We start from the raw sequence: 13,631 nt of genomic DNA on the forward strand, positions 1-13,631 counted from the left end.
TCCCCTCGAACACCATTTGAAAGACATAGGCCACCACAACGCCATCCTCAAAGACAGCTTCATAATCTCATGGAGGAGCATCTTCATAGACACAATTGAATCACCCCTGTGTTGTCCCTTCTAATTTTAATAGAGAACAAATATAACTTATTAACTATACATGTGATTGATGTGTCACATTTTATTATTTTTCGATACAAATTTCACCATACAATAACACAGATTTAATATGAATAATTTCATTTAATGGACAATTAATTATACTTGTTATTTGCATTAGGAGTTTAACCTATGTAATCATACCAAATTGAATAAAAGTATATGTGAAATAATATTTTTGATATTTTCTATTTAAAATATTGTTAGCCCCAAGGTTACTCAAACTTGAGTTTCTATTGATTTTGATTAGTGACGAATATTTTATTCTTCTGATTATTTGAAGTTTTCAAATTAATATATGTACTTCATGATTCTAATTGTTTTGGGACTCTAGAATATTATGTTTCAATAAATTTTGGGATATCAAAAATATAAGCATTAGCTCTTGGTTGCAAAACTCTATCTTTGTCTAACACAGGTCTAAGGGTCAACACTAGAATAATCCTCAAGAGTATTAAGTGTTCTAGAACAGAGGGTCGACACCAGAAAAGCAGGGGTCGACACCAGGGAGAAGCTGGAAAAATAACTAAGTGTTCCGGATGCAAGGGTCGACACCAACAACAGCAAAGGTCGACACCAAAAAGCAGTATACACTCCAAATGTAAGGGTTGACACCAACAGCAGCAAGGGTCAACACCAAAAGACAGTATACACTTCAGCCGCAAGGGTCGACACCAAATGAGATAAGGGTCGACACCAGGAACACATGTAAATCAACTCAGGAAAGAAAAGACAGAGCAAAGGGTCGACACACAATCTGCAGGGGTCGACACCTTTATGTCTGGGTTGCAAAAAACCTAGCCGCCATCTTCCAACTCAAAGAGGGTCTCTGTGACATCATCATAAGACAAATGTTATTCTAATCAAAAGGAACTTTGGGACAATAATCTCTGACTTAATGGAGGAAACATTCTCCACTCACACCACTCTCAAGATCAGAAAAAGAAAAAGCATGGAAACAACATTATATCCATCCACCATAGTTTTGTATCCCAAGCATAGGCATCACTTCCTTTGAGGAAGCTCCATCTCCAATGGTCAGAAAAACAGCCTGTACCATCCACGCTCCACTCACAACAGCTGAAAAAAATTTCCTTTCCCAGCTCCAACCGATAGTAAACCCACGTGGGTGTGTTTTTTTTTTTTTTTTTCAGGAGTTAAGTCAGATGGAGGCTATAAATCTAGATCTTTTCCAGATCTGAAAGTACAGAACATACGACTGCAACTACACCAAGTATACCGAGTATCATTTTCAATCTCTGTGATTTCACTTGTGTGTTCTCCCATTTTCAGATCTAAGTTAGTCCAAAACTTACTTGTGAGCTTACACTTTCATAATCCATCTTTTGAGAGATAGTAATTGTTAAAGAGGACAGTTGAACCTCTTCTTCTAGTTTCTTAGTTTCTGAGTGAAACATTTGTAAAGTGAGGCATTTTGTTGGGTGAGATCCTCAACAGATTGAAGTCAGTCTTTTTGCAAATAACCTCAAGTTGGGAAAAGCTTGGTGGTGCATCGATTCATAGTGAAGAAATTTTCAAGGAGGATTCTTGAGGAGTGGACGTAGGCCAGTGAGCCGAACCACTGTATATCCTTATGTTAAGTTCTTCTTTCCTATTCTTTTTACTTTCTGTTAATCTATTGATTATCTGCTGCATTTAATTACTTAAGATCTTTTGAACCTTATTTTTGGACTAAATTTTTTAGTAACCCAATTCACCACCCTCTTGGGTTACTTTCCTGTTTAACAATTGGTATCAAAGCCACGTCTTTAGGAGTGTGACTTAACCGTCTTAGAATGATCTATGGAAAGCCCTAGTTTTTCTCTCCCTGAAGGTCAAGCCTCAAACAGACCACCCTTCTTCAACGGAACAAATTTTAACTATTGGAAAACCTGCATGATTATGCACATTCAATCTACTGACTATGAAGTTTGGAAAATCATATATGAGGGTCCTAAGGTACCTACAAAAACCATAGATGGTCTGCTAGTACCCAAACTTGAGAGTGAGTGGACTAGTGCTGACTCTAAAGATATTTAATTAAATGCCAAAGCTGTTAATATGTTGTATTGTGCACTTAATGCTACCGAGTTTAACAGAATATGCACTTGTACCACTGCAAAAGAAATTTGGGATAAATTTGTTGTAACTCATGAGGAAACCACTCAAGTTAAAGAATCTAGAGTGAGCTTACTTGTTTATAACTATAAGCTCTTCAAGATGAAACCAGATGAAAACATATCCCAAATGTTCACTCGTTTTACAGATATTATATACAGTCTTAAATCTCTTGGGAAGACTTACACGATTGCAGAAATTGTCAGCAAAGTCCTTCGATCATTGCCAAAAAGTTGGGAGAACAAAGTTATTACAATGGCAGAAGCAAGAGACTTAGCAACATTAAGTCTTGATGAGCTAATGGGATCTCTCATAACCCATGAGATCATTATGCAAGAAAGAAAATAAGAAAAAGACAAGAATAAGAAGAAAGGGATAGCTTTCAAGTCCACCACAAAATCTCAAGAGAAAGAAGAAGATGCTTCAGAAGAAGATAAAGAGATGGCTTTCATTACCAAAAAAATTTAAAAGATTTGTAAAAAAGAAGCAAGGTGTAAGGAAGTTTTTCAGAAAAGATTTCAACAAAGATCTTCAAAAATGAGAAAGTCATAAAAAATCTGAAGTGATTTGCTATGAATGTAACAAGCCGGGTCATTACAAATTAGAATGTCCAGTGCTCAAAAAACAATTCAAGAAGAATAAAAAGAAAGCCATGATTGCAGCATGGGGAGAAGACAGTGATGACAGCGACTTAGAGACGGATATTTGCAAAAATGAAGTCGCAAATCTATGTTTAATGGCACTTGAAGATGAGGTAAATGATGACTCATTTACCTTTGATGAATTACAAACTGCTTTTAATAAATTGCATGATGAATTTAAAAAATTAAGTTTGAAAAGTAATTGTCAAAAGAAAATGATTTTTAGTTTCTCTCAAGAAAATGAATTCTTAACTTCTAAAATCAATACTTTAGAAAACGAAGTCTTGACAATGGAAAATGAGAAAGAATTCTCAAAGGAAAAAGAATTTTTACAAAAGGAAAATGAAATTTTGAAAAATGAGAAAGTTGTCTTAAATGAAAACATAGAAGATTTAAAAAATGTTCTTTCAAAATTTACTCAAGGGAAAGATACCTTAGACAAAATTCTCAAAAGTCAAACTCAAACCTTTGAAAGAATGAGGATTGGCTATAAACCATTTTTGAAAGCAACAACTTCCCAAAAATCCTTTGTATATGCATCATTTAACCATTCTCATCACACATGCCACTACTGTGGAAGAAAAGACCACATCTCTCTTTTATGTCCTGCTAAGAGAGACTCATTCAATAGAATGAAAAAGAAGTGGGTTCCCAAAAACACTTCAATTTCTAACTCTCATGGACCCAAGAAAAGATGGGTACCAAAAAGCCAACAAAAATTTGATTCTTGCAGGTATGCTTTAGGTCAAATTTCAGCAACAACCGGTGGTACCTTGACAGTGCTTGCTCAAGGCACATGACCGGCGATAGAGCAATGTTCTCAACTCTTAAATCCAAAGAAGGAGGTCATGTAACCTTTGGAGACAATAGTAAGGGAAAGATCATAGGTGAAGACAGTATCGGTAAAACTTCCTCACCCATTATTGAGAATGTATTGCTTGTTGAAGGATTGAAGCATAACTTGCTTAGTATTAGTCAAATGTGTGATAAAGGCAATCATGTTTCTTTTGATAAGTCCTACTGCACTATTAAAAATTCTACTGATAACTTAGTGCTTTTTGTTGGACATAAGGATGAGAATGTGTATACATTTGATTCAAATCATAATGTTAAGTGCTTATCTTCTTTAAATGAATCTGGATAGTTGTGGCACAGGAGGTTAAAACATGCTCATATGGATTTGCTTTCAAAACTTTCAAAACTTGACTTGGTCGTTGGCTTACCAAAAATTATTTTTGAAAATGATAGACTTTGTGATGTGTGTCAACAAGGAAAACAAACACAAGTCTCTTTCAAATCCAAAAATATCATTTCCACATCTAGACCACTTCAAATATTGCATATTGACTTATTTGGACCATCTAGATCCTTAAGTCTTGGAGGAAAATTTTACTGTCTTGTTTGTGTGGATGATTATATTAGATTTACTTGGGTGATTTTCTTGGCACACAAAAGTGATACTTACTCTGCTTTTTCAGTTCTTTGTAAACGTATTCAAAATATGGTTAGTCTTACTATTTGTACCATTAGAAGTGATTATGGTAGAGAATTTGATAATGATGAGTTTATTCTATTTTGTAATGAGCATGGCATTGATCATAATTTTTATGCTCCTCAAACTCCTCACCAAAATGGTATGGTAGAAAGAAAAAATAGAGTTTTTGAGGAAATGGCTCGTATTATGCTTTGTGAAAATAATTTGTCAAGATATTTTTGGGCAGAAGCCGTCAATACTGTTTGCTATATTATTAATCGTGCCATGATTAGACCCATATTGAAGAAAAACACCATATGAACTATGGAAAGGTAGAAAACCCAACATTGGCCACTTTCATGCATTTGGTTGTAAATAGCGATCCCGGTTTTCCTCCATTGTTTATTGTATTCTGGACTCGGTTCCGTGGATGTTTGTCGTTGTCTCTGTCATATTTTCGTCCTTTAATTCTTTGTATTTGAGTTTTGGGATGTATTGGGCAGGTTTGTAACAGGTTGGTTGTGATTTGAAATAAATAGTTGCTGCCCAGATTTTTGATTTCTTCGCTCGAGTGAGCTTTGTGTTTTAGTTCCTTCGCTCGAGCGAGATTTGAGTGGCGTGTTTCTTGGCTCGAGCTAGCACTCTTGCGCTCGAGCGTGCGTCTGCGTCTAGTTTGAACCTAAAGGTTGTGTATATTCGCTTGAGCGAGTACTCTTGCGCTGAAGCGTGCTTCTGGGTTGTAGACCTGAAGCTTCGCATTGTTCGCTCAAGTGACGCTTCTTGCGCTTGAGCGAGGTGTTTGTTGTTTCTGGTCACTTGAGCGACCACTCATTCGCTCGAGCGAGCCTCGCTTATATCAGATCGCAACAGTAGTTCTATACTTCACTTTTTGATCTTCTTTTCTTTTCAAACCCTAGATCGGCACACACTCTCTCTCTACATACACATTCTCTCTACAAATACCCCTAGCTCTAGTGGTATTCTACCCTAGTCTCTTTGCAAGAAAGGTAGAGGTTGGTGTGGGCTTCGTGTTGATCTGAAAAAGTTAGGCTTTTGAGCACTTTGAGTTTCTTTCTCCTTCTTCTTTGAGCTCCGAAATTTGAGGTAGAGATGATCTACTCCTTCTTATGGGTTTTAACATAAACGTTTGTCATTTTGTATAAATTGTGGAGTTATGGAAATTTTGGAAGGTTAGGGTTTGATTTGAAATATATACAAAGAGGGGTTTTCAATTGTTAAGTACCATGTATATGTAAGACCTTGGAATAATGGGGTTATTGTTGTAGGATTGATGAAATTGAACCTTAGAGTTGATGTTCGAGAAAAGGGAAAAAATGACCTAATTGAACTTAAATAATTAATTTGATAATTTGTGGAAATATGAAATCGAGTTGGAAATCATGAAATTGGGAAATTATGAGATTGAATGGTGTAGTTGGATTAGTTAATCACTCACCTATGGAAGTGTTAATAATTTATCTGTTTGATAGATTTATTACCTGTTTAGAAATAACTGTTTTGGGTTATCGGTGGAGGATAGTCATGATTGTTATAGAATTGCATGATGATTAGGGAAATTGAAACTAATCAATTAGAATATGTCATTGAATATGACGGTGGGATTAACACATTGTATATGTGCTTTAAATTGATCATTGTATATGATAAGCGTTTAAATACATTGCATATGTATCTTGTTTGGGAGGAGATAGAGGATGTACTCCATGGTTTAGGAGGAGATAGGAGATGTACTTCCAAACCTGTTTGGGAGGAGATAAGGGATGAACTCCATTGATAACTAAGTTGGCCGGAGTGTCCAGGGTGAAGGTCTCAAAATCTTAATTACGTTTGCATAATGTAGATGAATTAAAGTATTGAAGTGTTAATAATATGAGTTGTAGTCTCATTTTAAAGTGATTATGATTGAAGTGTTAGTAGTATGAGTTGTTGTCTCATTTCGAACTGTTCGGATAAACAACGAACCATATCTATGAATTGATTTGGATAATGAAACGGAAAGGGATTGAAATGTGGTTGTGAATATGAATTGGTTATGGAAGAGATGTATGTTGGTTTATATGAGTTAAACATTTATCAAATGTTAATGTTTTAGTTATTTCTCATATTTGGTTTAGTACATTTCTACTGGGCTTTGGCTCACCCTATATGGGACATCATTTTCAGGTACAGGTGATATGCCGCCTCCGAGGGTGTAGCTTGGGAGGTTTATAAGCTGAAGGCTTATTTTTGTAGTTTTCTTTTGTATTACATGTAATCCAAGCCAAGAGCTTAATGTGTTAAGAGTTAAAACTCTCTTTTGTTGAGACCAGGTGTTGACTTGGAAAGTTGTAAGCCTGCAGGGCATTTACTTTAGTTGTCAATATGTAATACTTTTGGTAATGAATACTCTGATAAATGAATATATGTTTATTTCTCCTATGTCTATGGGTATCAAGAATGATTGGTTTATATGTATTATTTTGAGGGCGTTACAGTTTTGTACTCAATAACAATAAAGAGAATCTTAGAAAATTTGACGCAAAATCTGATGAAGTTGTATTTCTTGGCTATGCAAATTCTAGTAAAGCATATCGCGTTTTTAATAAAAGAACTTTACTCGTTGAAGAATCCATGCATGTTGCTTTTGATGAATCTAATTCATTTGCTTCCAAGGATATTGTTGTTGATAATGCTGTAGATTCAAATCCAAGAATTGAAGGCATTTATTTATCAGAAAATGATGAATTTCATTCTTTGAAACCCAATATTGAAATCTTTATGGAAGATCTTCAAAAAGAATATGCCTTTCCCATAAAGGAACATGATCTATACAAAGAATGGAAGTATGCTCATGGTCATCCCAAATATCTCATTATAGGAAACGCCACACAAGAAATAAGAACTCGCTCTTCTATTAATAATATCTTTGGTAATTTAGCTTTTGTTTCTCAAATTGAACAAAAAACTTTTTTTGAGGCTGAACTCAATGAAAACTGGATTTTTGCTATGCAAGAAGAGTTAAATCAGTTTGAAAGAAATAAAGTTTGGAATTTGTCACCCCGCCCTGAAGAACATTCTATTATTGGAACTAAATGGATCTTTTGAAACAAAATGGATGAATCCAGTGTTGTTATTTGAAACAAAGCTAGACTTGGAGCCCAAGGTTATAACCAAGAAGAGGGTATTGATTTTGACGAAACATTTGCACCTGTTGCACGCCTTGAAGCCATACGTATGTTGCTTGCATTTGTTTGTTTTAGAAATTTTAAACTTTACCAAATGAATGTGAAAAGTGCCTTTTTAAATGGTCATATTTCGGAGGAAGTGTATGTTGAACAACCTCCCAGTTTTGAAAACCACAAACACCCAGACCACGTTTATAAACTTTCCAAAGCTTTGTATGGTTTAAAACAAGCTCTTAGAGCTTGGTATGAACGCTTGAGTAATTTTCTTATTGAAAAAGGTTTTTTCGTGGAAAAATTGATACTACTCTTTTCATAAAAATCAAAAATGATGATATGCTCATTGTTTAAATTTATGTCGATGATATCATATTCGAAGCTACTAATGAATTCTTGTGCGAGGAATTTGCTAAGGATATGCAGGGGGAATTTGAAATGAGTATGATGGTAGAGTTGACTTACTTTCTTGGATTGCAAATAAAACAAACCCAAGATGGTATTCATCTACCTCAAGCAAAATATATCAAAGATCTTCTCAAAAGATTTGAAATGGATTTGTCCAAACCTACAGCAACTTCTACGAGTACATCAATTAAAATCGACAAAGATGAACAAGGTAAACCAATAGGCGAAAAGAAATATCGAGGTATGATTGGTTCTCTACTCTATCTAACAACAAGTAGACCCGATATCATGTTTAGTGTGTGTATATGTGCTCGTTTTCAATCAGCTTCAAAAGAATCATACATCACTGCAGTGAAACGCATTTTTAGATATCTCATTGGCACTCCACTTTGGGGTCTTTGGTACCCTAAAACAAATGTTTTTGATCTTTACAGTTACTCAGACACCTATTTTGCGGGATGTAGACTTGATTGAAAAAGAACTAGTGGTACTTGTCAGTTTCTTGGAAATTCACTCAATTCATGGTTTTGTAAGAAACAAAATTCAGTGGCTTTATCTTCAGCTGAAGAAGAATATATTGTCGCTGCTAGTTGTTGTGCTCAAATACTTTGGATGAAACAACAACTTCTTGATTTTGGATTTCACTTTGATCACATTCCCATTAAATATGATAACACTAGTGCCATTAATCTTTCAAAAAATCCCATACAACACTCACGCACAAAACACATTGAAATAAGGCACCACTTTCTACGAGATCATGTACTTAAAGGTGACATTGAACTCGAATTTGAGCCTACAAGCTAACAACTAGCCGATATGTTTACCAAGCCTTTCAATGAGGAACAATTTTACTTTATACGAACTGAGCTTGACATGTTAAATATTACTATGTGATGGTTCCTATATATTATTATACTTCCTTGTGAAATTTGTTGTGATTTGCATTTTTTGTTTTTTACTCTTCGGGACCCCTAAGGGTCGACCCCCTACTCCATAGGGTCGACACCCTGTGAATCAGCCTTGCGCTTTTTATTACCAAGGATCGACACTCGTCTTCTCTGGTGTCGACACCACTTAGTTTTTGGTTCACTGCCTTTTCAGGGTCAACACATCTCTTCGAAGGTGTCGACACCTGATGTTTTTAAGGGCACTACTTTTTAGTGTCGACCCCCAGTTTCTAAGGGTCGACACATGTTCGTTGCCTAAGGGCTTGCCGCGTGATTCTTTCATATTCGAAAGGTCGACCCCTCTCTTTTCAAGGGTCGACACCCTCATAAATATATATATATATATATACTCTTCGACCCTTTCTATCTCTCTTATGACACCATTAAATCCCTAGCCCTAACTCCCTTTTCCTATTCCGGTGATCCACATTCCGATCCTATTCCCTCTTCTTAGCGACCGCTCATTCTTTTCGTCATGGAGTCTCAAGATCCTCCTCCGGTTTAAACAAGAAAGCGTCATCGTTTCTCCACCTCCTTAGCCGCTGCTGCTACCTCTTCGTTTGTCCAACACTTTAAGAACAATGAAGCTCGATCCTTCTTCAACGAGGATTTCAATTGACGAAAGGTAATTTCTGGCAGAACCATTGATCTTGCATTCTTTGACAAGCATTCCATTCCTATAAAAACTTGGTTTGACAACCAAAAATGGTCATCCTTGTTAAAACTTGACTGTGTCATTTACCCCACACTGATCAAGGAATTTTTTGCTAATCTCTCTTATGATACCCAATCTGCTCCTCATACCCTCGATTGTTTTGTCAAGGGTGTGTCTTTACTTTAAATCCCACTATTATAAACTCAATTTTAAAAACTTCCAATGACGGAGAAAGGGTCACACCCACTGTTGCTACTCTTCACTTACCCAATTACTCTTATCTTATCGGTCTTCGGTTCCTCACAAATAACCCCGAGTTACATGATCATGTCACCGTCTCTGGGAAAAACCTTTCCCTCAAACTGAGACTACTCCATCACATCATCACACATAACATCACTCCCCATTCTGGCCGTTTCGATGCCATCATTTACGATCATACGTTTCTCATTTGGGGCCTAGCCATTGGTTACCTCATTGATTTTGGCTTTTTGGTAACTCACTGTATTATTCAGGCTCACAAACAAACTAATCAGGCCCTTCCCTTTGGAATGATTTTCACAAAACTCTTCAAGCATTTCAACATTGACCTCAAGGGGGAAGAAAAAGTCCCTCGAGATCCTTCTCGGTATGGGGCTGAAACTCTGCGTAATATGGGATACTCTCTTATCAATTGAATCTGGACCAAAACCAAGAAACCTAGTCTCTCTTCCCCTGGTTTCTCTACCCTTGGTTCCTCCCTTCCCAATTCCTCCACTCGTCATTTCTCCTCTCCTAATCTCTCTTTTCCACCATCTTCTTCTGATCTCTCCTCTCTATCTCTTAAAATCGACTATCTTGATTCCTTGGTTTAGGGTCCCCTTTTTGATGGGATTGCTTCAATTAACTCTAGGCTCAATAATCTAAACCTAGGGTCCACTTCACTCCCTACCTCTAACATCTCATCATCTTCTCACACTATCCATGCCTCCTCATCCTTTGCCATGGAAAAAAAGATTGATGAATTGAGCGCCTTGGTTCTACAACTTGTCACTCAGTAGACTGCCATGCAAAAAGACATTGACCGCATGAAGCTGCAGCAAGAACAAGTCATTGCTGCTGATAAAGAAAGTGTTAAGAGTATGGTAATAGTTATCTACGGGATCAAAGTCTCCAACGAAGAATTTCGGCAAATTTTTCAGCAGCGTTGGGACTAGGGATGGCAATCTGAACCCGGCCCGACAGGGACCCGACCCCCTGACCCCCTGACCCCGATTTGAGTGGTTATTTCCCAAAAAATACCCCCGACGGGCCGGGGATGGTATTAAAAAATGAATCCCCGATGACATCCGGGCCGGGGACAGAGATAGCTATCTAAGAACCGTACCCGGCCCCGGTCCCACCCCGTTTATCCCCCGATGCAAAATTACTCTTATGTCCCTTGGTATATACATATGTGTGTGTTTGTTAGGGTTTGACACAACACAACAAACAACACACTCATCTCAGTCTCTCACGCACACACACAGACACAAACGGCGCCGCTGCTCCTTTCTCGCTCTCTCGCTCGGCGCTGTGTTTGGTGTGTCGTCTCCCCCTCTCTCTTTCTCTCACCGCCGATTCTACCTCATCGTCGATCCGCCCTCACCGCCGCTGCTGTGTAGGGTTTTGCCTTCCCTCTCTCTCTCTCTTTCTCTCACACACACACACACACACACACACACACGACGGGGCTACTACTCTCTCTGCTCCCTCACCGCCGATCCTCCCTCACCTCATCTCACCGCCGATTTTGAAAGGGTATCTCTCTCTAGGGATTTCGATCTAGAGCTATATATATAGATCGATCTCTGTTTCGATCTAGAGTGTATACATATTTCAACCTCTGTTTCGATCTAGGGTTCACTGTTGTTTCGATTCGAGCTCTGTTTTTTTTTTCCCTCTAAATTTATTAATTGTATATGTTGAAAAAATGTTGACAGATTGTTTACAGATTTGTTGCCATCTGAATGTGTTGAAAAAATGTTGTCATCTTTTTGCTTACAGATTTTTTTAATTTGAAAATATGAATTGATTATTTGTTTGAATAAGATGTTACTAAATATGCTTGGATGTTATTTGTTTGAAAATATGTTATTGAATAGGATGTTATTGGATTGGATGTTATTTGTTTGAATATTGATTACAGATCAAAAAAGGAAAAAGAAAAAAGTAATTCGGGGAATTTGCGGGGTCGGGAATACCCGATACCCGATCGGGGGCCGGGGCGGGGAGGCCGATGGGCTCCCCGTCGGGGATCGGGGACGGGGACGGGGATTTTCACACTTTTGGGGACAGGGAGGGTAGTTCCCGGCCCCGCCCCGCCCCGCCCTATTGCCATTCCTAGCTGGGACGACGATTTGGGTGAGCAAATCTACAAATTCATGCTATGGTTTGCCCAAGGGTGGCACGAAGTTGCCCCACGTTGGCCTCGCCCTCCTTCTCCTTTTCGCTGAAGCTAAGTAACTTTTTTTGTTGATGACAAAGGGGGAGAAGAATATCTCAAATGGTTAAAAAAAATTTGTGTCAATATTTTTGGTGTCATTCAGAATATAGTGTTAAAATTTTTTTCCTTACTTCATCCTTTTTGTTGTTGGTTGACTATATATATATGTTGCACAGTTTGTATCTCTCTCAAGGGTAGCAATTAGATGAAATACATGGTTGTACATGTCTTGTTTACAAACTTCTTTTAGTAACACCAGTTGGAAAGATTATGTTTGGTGTTGTTTTGGATATTCTACAAAGCTATATGAATCTTGTTAACATGAAACATGTCGATAAGTAAGTAATAATTTATTATGTCTTTTATACACATGCTCGTGGAAACTTATGGAACTTGTTTTTTTTTTTAAAGAGCTCGTGATTTCATTCAATAAACATAAACAAAAATTAATTTTACAATTGAATGGTTCAGTGCACGCTGACAGGGGGAGCTTGTTCTATATCAAGTTATCTTATTACCTATATATACACATTTCTCACTCTCTTTGCTTTTGTCACGACCCGAACACGCCCCTGTAGGTTTAGCGTCGCAACCGGCCAATAATCCTTGGATTACCAAAGGCCTCATAACAGATTAGCATATAATAAGGGGCTGCGGAAGCAAAAATACAAAATAGATAAGGTCCAATGAGCTGTGATAACAAACATGAGATAGTAAAGCTTGAAACTTTTTTATAAAATGCGAACAAAGTCAACACACAAGTTATATATACACAACACACTTAGGCGTTCAGGACAAAAATCTCGCCCACAACTTAGTAACAACATAGTCTAATACAGATTACAAAAACAGCCACAAAACCGAACTTCAACAGAAACCTCCTCGGGAGGCGCAAGAGTTGGCTGACAAAACAGAAACGTGGGCCGTTAACTCTGGCCCTGGTCACGTGCTGGCCCACCTACATACATAATATAAATAGTGAGCGGAAGCCCAGTGAATAATAACAGAGTAAAGGTTTCAATGAATGAGTCCATACAGATTCAGAAGTCATAATTCGTTTTCATGACAAATTCATATTCATTTTCTTGTCCAAATCATATACAGAAGTCATAAGTCTTGCCTAAGCATACGTGGTACATCCATTAGTGCTGATAGAACAGATACATAGCAAATGTAGAACACATGGGGGTTATAAATAACCAGTTCCATAAAGGAACCTCCGTATCCGGGTAACAGAGAATAAACATGCTGAGTCCCATGATGGAGCCTCCAGTACGGGTAACAGAGTACAGACATATTAAGTTCCATAATGGAACCTCCGATACCGGGTAACAGCTAACACATATCGCATGATGCTAAGGAAGCCACGAATACATAATTAGAAATTGGACAATCATTCATTATACAGACATATCATTTCAGAAAACAAATCTTAATTCATCACACAGAAAGTAAATACAGTTGAACATAACTTTACTAAGTTATTACTCACAGTTGGCTTCAAGGCAGACAGACAGAGCAGACCTAGTCAGATAGTATACGGCACGTGACCTACACGACATATAACAGAAACACACCCAAAA

At 37.5% G+C, this 13,631-nt stretch overlaps 1 protein-coding gene across 1 annotated transcript; it reads left to right on the top strand.

Moving 5' to 3' along the window:
• Positions 1-2,220: 2,220 nt before the first annotated feature.
• LOC145822271 (uncharacterized) lies at positions 2,221-2,625 on the top strand. Its single transcript, XM_082918894.1, has one exon. It carries the CDS (start codon positions 2,221-2,223, stop codon positions 2,623-2,625), a length of 405 nt encoding a protein of 134 aa, XP_082775020.1.
• Positions 2,626-13,631: the final 11,006 nt, after the last annotated feature.

The sequence above is a fragment of the Camellia sinensis genome, chromosome 1 (assembly GCF_055761805.1).
Source record: "Camellia sinensis isolate YWXY chromosome 1, ASM5576180v1, whole genome shotgun sequence".
Lineage (NCBI taxonomy): Eukaryota > Viridiplantae > Streptophyta > Magnoliopsida > Ericales > Theaceae > Camellia > Camellia sinensis.

What these genes read in the sequence shown, in the direction of transcription:
- LOC145822271 (XM_082918894.1), top strand. Translation starts at nt 2,221, where the DNA reads ATGTTGTATTGTGCACTTAATGCTACCGAGTTTAACAGAATATGCACT.